This window comes from Arvicola amphibius, chromosome 1, assembly GCF_903992535.2.
Source record: "Arvicola amphibius chromosome 1, mArvAmp1.2, whole genome shotgun sequence".
NCBI lineage: Eukaryota > Metazoa > Chordata > Mammalia > Rodentia > Cricetidae > Arvicola > Arvicola amphibius.
This window is the reverse complement of record NC_052047.1, coordinates 90,310,007-90,324,159: the sequence shown is the minus strand read 5'-3', so window position 1 is coordinate 90,324,159 and position 14,153 is coordinate 90,310,007. Positions and strand designations below refer to the sequence as shown.

General features: G+C 37.3%; 1 protein-coding gene across 5 annotated transcripts in view; it reads left to right on the top strand.

Annotated features, from left to right (window-relative positions):
- Window positions 1-14,153, top strand: part of Ccdc85a (coiled-coil domain containing 85A) — a 184,081-nt gene that overhangs the window by 133,034 nt on the left and 36,894 nt on the right. For all 5 annotated transcript variants that reach the window (XM_038311445.1, XM_038311436.1, XM_038311428.1 and 2 more), the window contains exon 3: window positions 11,973-12,049. In XM_038311445.1, the coding sequence (XP_038167373.1) occupies window positions 11,973-12,049 (77 nt within the window). The remainder of the gene's footprint in view (window positions 1-11,972; window positions 12,050-14,153) is intronic.

Sequence of the window (14,153 nt, the reverse complement as noted above, 5' to 3'; positions counted from 1 at the left end):
TTCTCTTCTCTCAGCCCATCTGCTACAGAGTATTATTCAGTGACCACCAATAACCATTCTTTTATCTCTTCTCCCCATCATCTACACAAGTCAGAACAATCATTTTAAGGTCTGAATAAAGCATGGCTTTGAGCCTCATTTCTTCCTTTCTCCAATGGTTCTCAGTTACAAACAGTATAAACCCAAATTCTTTAGGTGTTTTATTTCCCTTTCTAAGAGGCAGGTCCATCACTTTTCTGTTGTTCTGTGCTCAAGTCTTTCAGCTACCCTGCTTCTTCTACCCTAATTTTCTCCCTGTTTTTTGAATGCCTCCAGCTCATTCCTGTCGTGGAAACATTAAAATTCTATCCTTGTTTCTTGGAGATTTCATTTTAATGTGTTTGTATTTATATGTGAATTTTGATACCCAGGTCTTGTCTGATGATTTCAATGTAAACTAAAGGATGGTGTATATATATATATGTATGTATGTATATATATATACACACACACACATATATATATGTATATATATGTGTATGTGATATATATATATATATATAATGTGTATTTGTGTCTATTCTCCTTACTACAATATTCTTTGAAGAACAAAAGAAAAGTGGAGTCTATGAAGTGTGTCTAGTATGTGATAGAGGGCCTAGAGCATAGAGAATCCTCAATAAGTAGACTGAGTCACAATAATTGAAAAACACTTAATAAATATCCTAACGTAGATAAAAATATATTTCAATGTATATAGTTTTCCCCTTAAGCAAATTAATTTCTAGTGATCATTTTAACCACGTAAAAAGTTGCAGAAATGAGCATGTTTTGCTACTGTTTCACAGCTAGAACAAAGAATGTACATAGACTGAATTCTGCAAAATCTTTATGAATTCCCAGTAGATGAAGTTCAAGTTAATGACTCTTTGCTATATAATTTGATGTTTTTATTTTTCTGAAAGGTATAATAGCAATAAAAAAGCAACTGTAGGCTTATAACATATCTAAATATATATAAAGCATATTCATTGCTCTCAGAGAAAATAACACTTTATAGGGTTATTTCCTTTTAGAATTTTTTTTACAGATTTTCTTCCTTGTGCATTCATTGACAACACGGTGGAGATGCATTTACAAGGAAGCCACATACGTTAAAGAAAATTATTACATGCGTTAAGAAGACAACTGTTTTTATCGTCTTGCATTAGGCAAGGCTGTTATTGTCTCTGGAAAGTAACAATGACAGCAGCAACAGACTGTGAGAAGCGTGACACATCTCAGCCCTGAAAACCTGTTAGGGTGGTGCTGATGTCAAGTAGCTCTTCGGAATTTGAAATATTTTCTGTATATTCCCCATTCTTTAGCTCAATTGATTGCTACTTACCTGCCTCTTCTTTGTGGGTTTGATGTTTTCAAAGGGTACAGCAGAAGTGACAGCAGCATCCGAGCAGAGCAAGCCAGACTCAGGGAGAGCGCTTACTAGTGTGTTTCGTTTGGGGAACTTGGGCTACATTTCCAGTTAACTGCTTCAGATAGTCCAGGGAACACAAAAAAATTTTGTAAGGTCCTAGGGCATTTTAGAACAGAGCAAATTCAACAATAAGCTATTGAACACCATCGTTCAAAAAACATTGTGATCGTCATAGGAAAGTCCAGGAAAGAACTATAAGGTGAGACCTTGCCAAACAGAGCCTGCAGTCCACATATAAAGATACAGAAATAGAAGCTGTAACAATGAGTTTCCAACTCCCAGGGTTTTAGTCCTTTTCTGTTGCCATAATAGATTATCTGAAACTAGCTATTCCATAAAGGAAAAGTTCTGAAGAAAGGACAATCCCAGAGCTCAGTGCTGACAACTGCTCAGTTTCTGGGTAGATGATGGGTGTGGCACAGAGAAATGGGGCACACATGCCAGACAAAAATGCCCTGTAACAGTAAAGCCACTTCATGAATAACCTGTCACTCCTGGTAAACCCTACCCAATCATCCCACAAAGGTCCCACCTCTCAACTACCATTAGCATGTGATTTGGGGTATTTTCTTTCCAACACATGAGGCTTGAGGGACACATCCAATCTGCATCAAGGAGTAGGATCCCATATGGATGAGGGCAAATATGCAATAAACACCATTTTATTCTAATCAGAAATTTGGGATAAGAGGGATGAGCATATTTCTGATGATTATTTTCTGGCATAAAAATTAGAATATAGACTGTTTTCTTTCTGATTTTTAAAATGATTTAAACAAATTATTTCAGATATCCATTTAGCTATTTATTTTTATATAGAAAATAATGTGAAAAACCAGCAAATATTCTACAAGGCAGCTCTCACTGCACTACAGAATAGGATGCCTGATTTTTCTGTCAAACCATTTTAGATAAACAATTCAGGATCTACAGCATTGTTCCAAACAAATAAATAAGACAGTACCTGACTCTGCTGTTCTTTCCATTTGATGTGATGGATTTTTCTGGTATCAAAGACACCCACTCTGTATGATAAGAATCTCTTCCTACAACCCTGCTCAGGATGATCTCTGATTGCTCACACCCCCTCAGTCAGTACCTAGCTAAACCCTTGCCCTATGTAGGATCTGACCCCTGGGTTTGTTCCTCCTATCAGAGTAGATCCATGGCCGGGGCAGCAGTGGGAGAATGTCCAGATGGCATTAAATGTCTCCTAGTGCTCGTTAGTAACCAAAAGATTTTGTGAATGAAGCACATTTTCCAGTGGAAGGGCACTCGTATTGTGTTCTGAGATTTCAGAGGCTGAAGCTGTCTACATATTGTGCTTTTCTGCTATTAATTCTTTGTCCTCATGTCACATCTCTTGTTCAATCTTCGTTTTATTTATTTATTTTTTCTAGATACTTTGGTGAAATACCCTAACTTCTAAACAGTCTCAGATGTACCAGCAGACTCAGGGTTTGGTAACTGTCTCCTTTCCAGCAATGGCACACCGCTGTGGAGAGGCAGGGGCTCCTTCCAGCCTTATTTGCAATAATTATCATTCTACTTCTCACGATCTAGTTGCCTCTCACAAGCTCCCGTCTCTTAAAATCATTATGATGGGGGTAACTTCCAATATACAAAATCTTGTGGGGACATAATTATTTAATAATAAATTTTTACACACACACACACAAACTTACTTTCTCAACCCAATAAGAAGACATGTCTAAATTTCTTATTAAAATTATTCACAAATGGCTGGATCTTTTGAGAAAATGTGTCAAATTTTCATCAAAAGTTTAATATTGTTTTCCCATGGATTGAAGTACTTTTGTCCATGCTTTTACTCTACAGTGGTACCTTACAGTAAACCGAGGTGTGTTTCTTGTAGGCAGCAGACAGATGGGTTTTGTTTATTTACAGATTCAGCTAATTTGTATCATTTGACTGGAGGATTGAGTCCATTGATACTCAAGATTATTATAGAAATGACTGTGGTAGTTATGATCATCGTGTTGTTGATTTTTTTCCTTAGTAGTATTTTGTGTTTTAATAATTATGACTTCACATTTCTATAGAGCGATTTTTAAAGCAATACAAAAGAACTGATATTGGAGTTCATTTTAATACAATTCCTGTCTTGCATTACATGATTAAATGATTGAAACTGCATTAGTAAATTATTTCCCGGGTGCGTGTGGTTTTGTTTGTTCTATAGATTTTTATTGTCCCAGTCAATATTCTAAAAATTTATACTGTGACACTCAGCACAACAGAAAATATTCTCCCACATAGAGGTTGCATTTTAGTGTGAGAGATAGACCTTATGAAATAAGTCTATGAACAAGCCAAATGATAGGAAGTGATGTAGGATTTTGACAAATAGACATAAAAAAGAGGTAAGACTATAGGTTAGGAGTATAGTGTTAGGATATAGGTTAGGACTATAGGTTAGGAGTATAGATTGTTTTAGGACTGTAGGATCGAGATGATGGTAGTTTGCACATTTAAATGGAGATGATGGAATCTCACTTGAAAGCTGGATTAGGAGCAAAGACTTGAAGAAGGGAAGGTCAGCCATTCATTTGTGCAAGAAAGGGGATACTTGAAAAGTACAGATGACTAAGGCAAGGTCTCTGAGGCAGGAGAATAACTATGGTGTTTAGGGAAAGGAAGGTCCTCTCATGTCCAAGGTAGAGCAAGTGATGGCAGGAAACAGAAGTAACAGCTGGTCAGATCACGTGAGATCCCAGTAGATGTTAAGAGGACTTTGGCTTTTCGGTGGATCAAAATAGGAAATAAAGAAGGATGTGAGTGAGTACATCCCATGTTCATCTTTTTGGGCCTGGGTTACCTCACTCAGGATGGTGTTTTCTATTTCCATCCATTTGCATGCAAAATTCAAGATGTCATTGTTTTTTTACTGCCGAGTAGTACTCTAATATGTATATATTCCACACTTTCTTCATCCATTCTTCCACTGAAGGGCATCTAGGTTGTTTCCAGGTTCTGGCTATTACAAATAATGCTGCTATGAACATAGTTGAACAGATGAACATGGGATATACTCACTCATAATTGGTTTCTAGCCATAAATAAAGGACATTGAGCCTATAATTCGTAAAAAATCCTAGAGAAGCTAAATAAGAAGGTGAATCCAAAGAAAAACATATAGTTATCCTCCTGGATATTGGAAGTAGACAAGATTGCCGGACAAAAAATGGGAACTTGGGGGTGGGGTGGGATGGGGGATGGGGGGATGGGGAGAGAAAAGTGTGAAAAAAAAATAAAAAAAAGAAGGATGTGATTAGATGGAACACTTCAGAAAACCTCTGGGTTCCAATAAATTAAGAGTGAATGTCCATCTGAGTAGGAGGTTCAAGAATGGAATGAGGGAAGCCTGTGAGGAGAGTCTCAAAAGCATGTTCTGATGGTAGAAACAAGAGTTCCCATGGCTAAGAAACGGAGCATGTGAGAGAGAAGCCATGCATAAATTTTTATCATAAGGAAAATAGTTTAAGTGGTTTACACAAGGTTTTAAAACTTGAGTGCTGTGGGAAGGTGACAGGATAAACAACCCTGCTTCAATCTGCTTTTGCTTCCTGCTTCATGACCAAACCAGGCTATGCACATTACCTTCCCTTCTGCCACAAGATCTTTGCCTTGTTAGGGTTTTTGTTGTTGTTGGGGTTTTGTGCATATTTCACCTTTATAAACTGCCTCATCTGCTTAGACTTTACTGTCTGTCTTCCATCGGAATGTTTATTTCATAAGCACCCAGATCTTAGTTATGTTTCTTACCTAGAGCATTTAACATATAGCATCTATATAATATATAGATGAAGATATCTAACATATCTGTTAATGTTAAAGCAAGCCATACTGTACTGGTGTGGTAGCCCCCACTCAAAGCAGAACTACCAGTGCCTGTGGGAATGGGAAAGACTTGGTCAAATATTGAAAGTAGCACTGTGAATAAGTACATAGAGGAATCACGAGGCATCCAGTGTATAACTGTTGGGCACTTGAGAAGAGAGCTAGTAAGGACATATGGAGTGGGACAAATCTAAACGTAGAAATATTGAGCTGCAAAGTCAAAGGTACCATCCGGGCACCCCTCACAAATTATTTGCCATGGAGTTATCTCTGAACACCTGTTACAGTGTTCTCTGCATATGTTCAAAGAAGTTTATTCTAATGTCTAGAGATTCTAATTACTTGAAAGCTACTTTTCATTTTTCTAATGGAAGCATTGGGAACATTTGACTGGGCAATGGAATGCGGAGAGGATGTCTGGCTGACGTAGAGTTAACAGTTAAGGGAATTCTAGGCCAATGAGAGACTCAACTGCTTCCCACAGAAAGTATCTCCCTCAGCTCTCTGTCCAGCTGGCAGGCCTCCGAAGAGTGAAATTAGCTTGAATGTGATGGACATGGGCAAATCTAATTCTACTTTCTATTTATTTAGTGGGATTGAATTTCCTTTTGGGGGGATGGGGCGGGATGTTTATTACCCTAAAGACTGTCTGGCAATAGAATTTTCTGAATGACCGCTCCAGACAAATCTGAAAATGCTAATTTTTACATGAATGTTTTAAAATAAGAACATTAAAATATAGTGAAAATTTTAATCACTTATACTTCTGTAGCTAATATAAATTCTCCATGGAAGGCTGACCTTTGCTTCTCAAGGAAGAAGAAGAAACGAGTTTTGTCAGTTTTTAAGTAATTTCTTTAGGAGTATGTAAAAGCCTGTGACTAGTGGGATTAACATGGAATTCAGAGGAACTGCTTTAGCAGGCAGGTTTTGCTGAGGAGGTGGTCTATGGACTGGACTCTTGCTGAGACTCTTTATTACTCTGGTCAATGCTGCTCTACCAGAGCACCAAAGACTGCCCGATTTATAAGGAGTAGATCTAATTTACTGGTTCACAGTTCTAGAAGCCAAGGCGGAGGGGCCAATATCTGGTGAGATACTGCTTGCTGCTACATCCCTGACTAAAGGACAAGAGAGCGAGATGGTTTGCACAGGCAAACTTCCCTTTTACAGGGGGACCAATTCCATCCACGACAGGGATTTCTTTGTCAGGGCCCCATCATCTCTTCAAGGCCATGGCACAACCTCTCAATTTCAAGCATGTGACAGCAGAATTTAAACCTGAGGTTTGGAGAGGATAAGCATTTGAGCAGTTCTCTCCTTCCTCTCTTTCTGTCTCTGTGCCTGAGAAATAGTGCGCAAAGTGCTGGACAGCACAGTCTTCCGGATTTCTTCCACCCCCCTTTCACCCTTCAAATGTGCTGGCTCTGCTTGAGCCCCACAACCAGACTCTTTTCTTCCCTAACATTTTGAAGGTGAGACAGTACTTTATGTAGTCAAACCTCTCAGAAGTTGAGCAGACCCTAGTCGTCACTCCAGTGATAAACTCTCTACAACAGAGTGATTCATGTGTCATTGGGTATATATTTTCTTAAGGAGAGAAACAACCGTTTCCTTCAGAAACAGGGAGGTAAAGATGGTTTTGTATTTTTGTCAACATGCTTTCAAGCAGGCAGAGGACAGTATGATAGTTCTTTTTTAATTTTTTAATTTTTTTAGTATGATAGTTCTTTATATATAGGTGAGTATGTATCAGGAACGTTAGAATTTTGTCAAGGGTAACGTCCATTGGAAACATCAGATTATCATCAAGTTAGGTCCTTCAGAGATATTTTTATCAAGGTGAAAAGGGGGAAGCAGTGTTGAGATACCTCTGTAAAAGATAAGCATATGTACATGATGAGGGTTGTTCTGGTACCTTCATAATAAATCAGAGATATTAAAAAATGTATTTGAGTATTACATAATAACCTTTAAAGACCAAGTGCTGCAGTGTGATTCTCTCCTCTGAAAACTCTTCTGGGAGCTAGAGGACTACACGGATTAGAAAATCAGTATTGTGTTCCATTTAACCATTGGAAACATTTAGAAAATATACAACTTAGGGGTGGAGAGCTGCCTCTGTGATGAAGAGTATTGGCTAATCTTGCAGAAGACCCAGGTCCAACTCCCAGAACCCAAGAAGCAGCTCACAATCATCTCTAACTCCAGTTCCAGAAGATCTGATGCCCTCTTCTTGCCTCCATAGGCCGTGCAGACACACGGTGCAGAGATAAATAGGTACACAGATATACACATTCATACACATAAAATTTAAAAACTTAACAAACACACACACATATGATTCTGACATACATTTATTTCTGTTTTTCAGTTAATTCTGGAAGTATTTGTTCTTAAGAATGGGCCATCTCTGATGGCTTGGCCTTTGTTGCGTAGCTCAGGGTGACCTTGAATTTGCAGCAATCTCTGGAGAGCTGTGATTACAGGTGTGGGACAATGAACTCAATCTGCATACATTTTGAATGCTTATTTTATGATGAAGAAGTCCTATGAACTTTTGCATGAAGGTTTGGGAGAAGTGAGGTACTTGGAAAGAAATTACTTCTGACTGAGTATCTTGAGTATGTGTTAGAGTATTAAATTGCGTTTCTCATTTTTTATTTATTTTTGTCTAGTTTTTCAAATGCCCCATTGACCATAAATATCCCAGAATGAAATGAGAAATAAGCACTTTCAGGACAACCACAATCAAATTGCCACGTGTTATGTGGTTGCGGCTGTTTTTTTGTACCTGGGACTATGAACATTTTTCTGGGAACCAGTTGGTCCCTCTCTGTGCTGTCACATGACTGCTTTCCTTTTCTGTCTATAATAGGGTCGTAGCACCTTTCTTGTCTCCCTGTCTTGCTGTGGCTCCACATGGCCTTGACCCTGTCATAGTTCTGCTGATCCATCCTTAGGTTCAAGCCTCTCTTTTTACGGAATAAAGTCAACATGGGTTGCTTTATTCCTGTGTTCTAGTATTTATTTCATTTCTTACTGTCACATGAATCTGGATCCTTTTTCTTCTCAGCTAGTTGGAGATTTCTTAGCAATAGGTCCTTCTTTACTTATAATACACATGCATGTTCTCTCTCTCTCTCTCTCTCTCTCTCTCTCTCTCTCTCTCTCTCTGTCCCTCTCTCTCTCACACACACACAAACACACACATACACCAGACACACACACATAGTAATTTATTTGTCTTATGATCTTTTGGAGCCTCACTGTAAAAACTGAAATGACACATGGACATTTCAGTCCTGCAAGGCTTTTCTTCACTGCTATAAAGTAACAAGCAATTTCAATTGCAGTGCCATTTTGTGGTGATTACTTTCTGATAGAAAGAAGGCTCATGTTTGTCAAATAATTCTCTTAGGTTTTTAATGTTTCTTGTGAGAACTGAGAGAGCAGCTTATTTTATAGTTGTTACCATTGAAAATGGAGCGAAGGAAGAGGCAATGGGGTGAAGAGTCATAGAAGACATGGAGAGTAGGTTCTAATAATGAATGGGCTGTTTCCTTCTTACCCTACAAATGATTTGCAGTCGGTTGAGACCAAGATGTAGCTTATGATGGGACTTTTAAAGCCATGGGATTTCATATACTTTATCCTATTATTTTATTTTTAAAAACTAACTCATATATTTTATATTCCATACTGGCTAATTACTACTAGTCAAGTTTGGATGATGTAAGGTTTAGAAATAAATAAAGCTTGGAATTTTAAAACTAACTCATATATTTTATATCCCATACTGGCTAATTACTACTAGTCAAGCTTGGATGACCTATGGTTTAGAAATAAATAAACCTTGGAATCTTAAAAGATTAACAAGAAACGTATTAATTTTTATTTGATGTCATAGTTAGAGAACTGGTTAGTCTTTTCAATGGCTCTTTATATAGAAACCCAGGATCTTCCTGTGATGGAACCCAGGCAAATATACCTATCCACCTCCTTTATGGAGTGTACACACAGCTTCAGTACTCCAGTTTTTTATGAGATTAAATACTGTCCCTGTTTTTGTCTGTAGGAGACTTTTTTCCCCATACAGGATAGCCATTGTTTGTCAAGGAGAATTGTATGAGAAGGTAAGCACTTGGGACAGTTAACAGGACTTCTTGGGCCAGGACCAGCTAGGAATCAAAAAGGGAACTTGTACTTTAAGGAGTGTCTAATGACATAGATTATTCAGTGATTAACACAAAGTTGTCATGTGATCTTCTTATAGAAGAGATTATATTCTTATAGATGAGGTTAATTCTTATAGAAGAGATGAACTCAACCTCTGTCTTTTTGCTTTCATTGTAATATGACAAAATAAGTGTATTTTATCTGGTTAAAAGAACTTCCCATCTCTTTACACCCGAGTCTATACATACATACATACATACATACGTACATACGTATGTACATATATACGTACATATGCATGTGTGTTTGTGCGCGCGCGTGTGTGCGTGTGCATGCATATGACACTTTCAATGTTGAAATCAAGATTTGAAGAAAACAGGAGCTATGTTTGTTTTCTTAAAAGAAAGGAAAAGAAAGCAAGGAGTTGGATAAGTTGGGAACTGGGGACCATGATCAGAATACATTGCATGAAAGAAATTATTTTCAAACTAATTAAACAACAGTAAAGGATAAATAGAATAAAGTGACTGGATATAATCGCTCGATTAAAACAAATTCCTTCCAGTACCATTTTCCAGTCTCAGTAGAATTCACCCTCTTCACAAACTCTTCTCCAGTCTTTTTTTTTTTTTGGGGGGGGGGATTTCAAGACAGGGCTTCTCTGTAACTTTGGAGTCTGTCCTGGAACTAGTTCTTGTAGACCAGGCTGGCCTCGAACTCACAAAGATCTGCTTGCCTCTGCCTCCCGAGTGCTGGGATTAAAGGCATGCACCACCACCACCTGGCTAAATACTTTTAAGTTCCATGACCTCAGAGATAGTGTAGTACAAGGAAAAAATGACTGAACTGTACATTGTGAAAATGGAGAAAATAATCTAGTTTTCATGGCTTAAGTAGAATCAGTTGTTAATTTCAAAGGTCCTTAGCAGGAGGCTGTTTTTCTAGAGGAGAAAACTGGGTTTGCCGAACTGTGTGAGTCAGGAATTCCTCACTGCATCTTGCTCTACAGAGAACTGCAGACTCAAGGTCTGTACTTTTGCCTTTACTATGCAGTGTACTCTCCTTCCATCTCTGGAAAAGTCCACAAAACATAGCTTTAACATTCCATTAAGCTTTGGTGAGAGCACATGTCTAGCAAGTGTCTTCAGTTTCCTCCCTTTCCTCCTGCTTATATGAAAAGTGTCTTGAGGTCAGTGTGTCAATATGTTCATGATATTGAGGGTGATTTTCTGTAGATCTTTGTGAACATGGACTTGCTATGTTTAAATGAGGTGAGCTTGTTTTATTTGTGAATTAAAAAATAATACTTCTCATATAAAATGCCAGCTTCTTGCTTTTGAAGTCCTCAAAAAGGAAATGACTTCATTTAAACAATTCCCAGGTAAAAATAGTAATAATTTTTCATGCTGAATTTCAGATCACAGCATTAACACATAAGTAGCTAAAGTTCCAATGACTGATGCTTTTAGCATATACCACTAATGCGATTCAGTTCCATCATTTGCTTTTCTTGTGTGTTTCTGAGACCCCAGATCATGAAGACCCGAGGGTGATCTGCTGCTTTATTGTTAACTACATATGGGGATATGAGTTGGATGGATTGTTCTGCCATGTGCTTTTTACTACACCTGAAATGGTTCTGTCCTTGAATAATGTCTGACATGCATTGCTAAATGAGACATATGAATATTGTCATTTTAGTGAAGAATTCTCACTAGTCACACTCTTCCCAGTGCAAAACTCTACTCTCTTTCTTCTGTGACCCCTCTCATGCCAAAAAGCTCTAAAATGCAGATTTTGTGTACAAACAGAAATGGAACATAACATTCGGAGTGTCCAGCATCTGAACTTTGAAAAATTTAAAATAAGTATCAATTGCAATTCTGTTGCCTTTAGTTTGCTTAAAGATTGAAGAAGAAAGATGTAAAGCAGACAAAGAAAGACACGAACAACAAATAAACACATCATGGTCCTTGGACCCAGCTAAAATCCTGGTGTAAATATTTAGTGCTTATATGGATATTCTTTAAGTCACAACTAATAATAAGAAGAATAAATGTTTCTCCTAAAAATTCTAATGTCTTTTGGGAAATTGAAAAGGTCTTTGTGTTTGACACTCACTCTAGTTAAAAAGGTTAATGAAATCTAGTAGTTGATTTTGGTTACAGATCATATCACAGAAACATCTTGTGTATGGGACAAATACAAATATGTGAAGAGAGACTCCGGAAGTTCTGAGGCTCAACTGGTGTGAAAAAGCGCAGCCTCCTCATTTACTATTTTCTTGAATACTGACGGACATTGTACAATCCTCAAAACTGTGTAGTGTGTATGTTTTTCCTGGAAAGAATTTTCTTTCTTTTCTAAAGAACAGACGAAGTAGTCAATTGGTCCAATTTAATAATCGACCAAAGATATCCTTAACAGTACAGCAAACAAGACCTTGTGTATAATGTGAGTTCTTTCTTTTTAATTTTAGAATCCACCTTGTCCTATGTTAGGCAGCTGGAGGCCAGAGTCAGACAGCTGGAAGAAGAAAATCGCATGCTGCCCCAGGTGGGTGACTTCCAGAAGTGCATAGCTAGCCAGTGCCATTTGAATTGTAGCCTTTTATTTGAAATTTAAAGTTGCAATTACATGTTCTCTTTTAAGTGATAGAAATCATGTTGTAAACAGCCATTCATCATGTAGACTGTGGTGACGTAGCATGATGGCCATCATTCTCCCCAGACTTCTGAGTGGTGCACTAAAGGATGCGAATGTCAGTAAGGTTGTGAAGTAATTTAACGTGAGGGAGGGACCAACACTCACACTGCCCTTCACACCCCGCGCCGGTGGGTAAAGGGAAGGGACTCATTTACATTGAAATTTTGGTCATTTATGAGCTAAGTAAAGTTGTTGGTTAGAAGTTCATACTTTAATTAAATTAGTGCTTTCTAGAAGTTTTTGATTAAATTGAACTCGTTTAGTGCAACAAAGTGTAACGACAGTAATCGGCAATGTTTACTTTGGAACCTCATTATCTGTCGCTGGTGAGTGGAAAGTTGCGTTTCTGTTTTTTTTTTTTTTTTTTTTCTGGGATATTGAACGGCTTGTCACATATTTCACTCGCAAAATTGTTTCTGTAGCTGTTAAATTGGTAAGAACGAGGCTGGTTTTGTGAGGTGGTGGTTTTCAGAAAAGATTTTCTTGAGAAACTCAACAAATCCACAGGTTGTAGGGTAGCTCCCTCTCTGTCAAGAAGGCAGTGATGCTTTTAAATATCTTATAAAGGTTTCCAAGAAACAGATCCCCTGAATTCCTTCTACCTTTATGACCATTTGTACGTGACTAAGGGAAAATTGCCCCTCAGTAAGTGATATTTTAAATAAGACAGATAAACACATTCTATTCAAAGACAAGATATTTAAGCTTGAGGGCAGACATGCTTGGGAGAACCATTTGAGGTCTAATAATTTGGAGTTGCTTTTAAAACATTTTGTTCAGTTGTGATGATTTGGGCTGTTATGTCCTGCACCTGAGAATGCTTTTCTGTCTCATTCATTGGCCAACTGATTTCTAGAAATCATGGAATTAATGAAGTGAATCTTCTCTTTATTCTCAAACTTCTCCTGTGCTCAAGTTCATCATACCAGAAAGGACAGTTTGTGTTGCAAAATAAGATATTGATACATTTTTCTTTTATGTTCTTCCTTACTATTCTGTTTTTCCCCAAAATATTTCCTTTTATGTTGAATTTATAGTATGACTACACTAGCATCCTTGACTGAAAATATTGAACTCCCCCCCCCCCATTATAAAGAAAAATAAAAAAGAAAAACACAACTTATGCTTGTTATATCTTAGGGAACTATAAATTTGAAAGAAAATAGGAAAAATGAATGTAAAACAAAATACTTGTATTTCCTTTATTAGTGATTGGATCTCATCTCATACATTAAAATGTCAATCATGTGCCATCTTGTTTGAGAAGTCCAACTGATGAGAAAGCGATTTTTTAAAATGTAAGGCTGGTGGAGGTGATATTATAGGTAAAGTTACATGCTGCTGTGCCCCAGGGCCTGAGTTTCATCCCTAGGTTCTCACAGGTGGGAGGAGAGAACCAACTTATGGTGATTGTCCTGTAAACTCCACACATAGTGTGGCATGTGTCCACATACATGTGCAATAAACAGTAAATGTAATAAAATGTTTTACACCTGTAAAAATAAATATAAAACTCCTGAAGGAAAACAGATGCTTCCTTGGGTAGTTCTGAAGTATATGAATACTTAAATACATAGGGCTGCATATTAAACTGAGGAAATATTACATAATCCCTCATATTAAAGTATTGGATAAAGTGTCCAATTATATGCTTTTAAACACATAGGGATTTTGCTCTCAAGAAAAGTCTTTGTCTTGTTTTTCCCCTAAAAAAATGAGCAGGAAGACCATGTTTCATTGAACCTATGATATTGATATAAGCAATGTATTTATTATATATAACATAATAGAAAAACCATACCACATCAAATTCTAGATATTAATTAAACATGGCAAACAGTTTTGCATATTTAACTAAGCATATTTGCATATCAGCTTAAAACAAAATACATTATTTGAAAGGTATGCCAAGACTATAACGGGTCTTAGTTTACAAACAATATTTTAAGTTTTT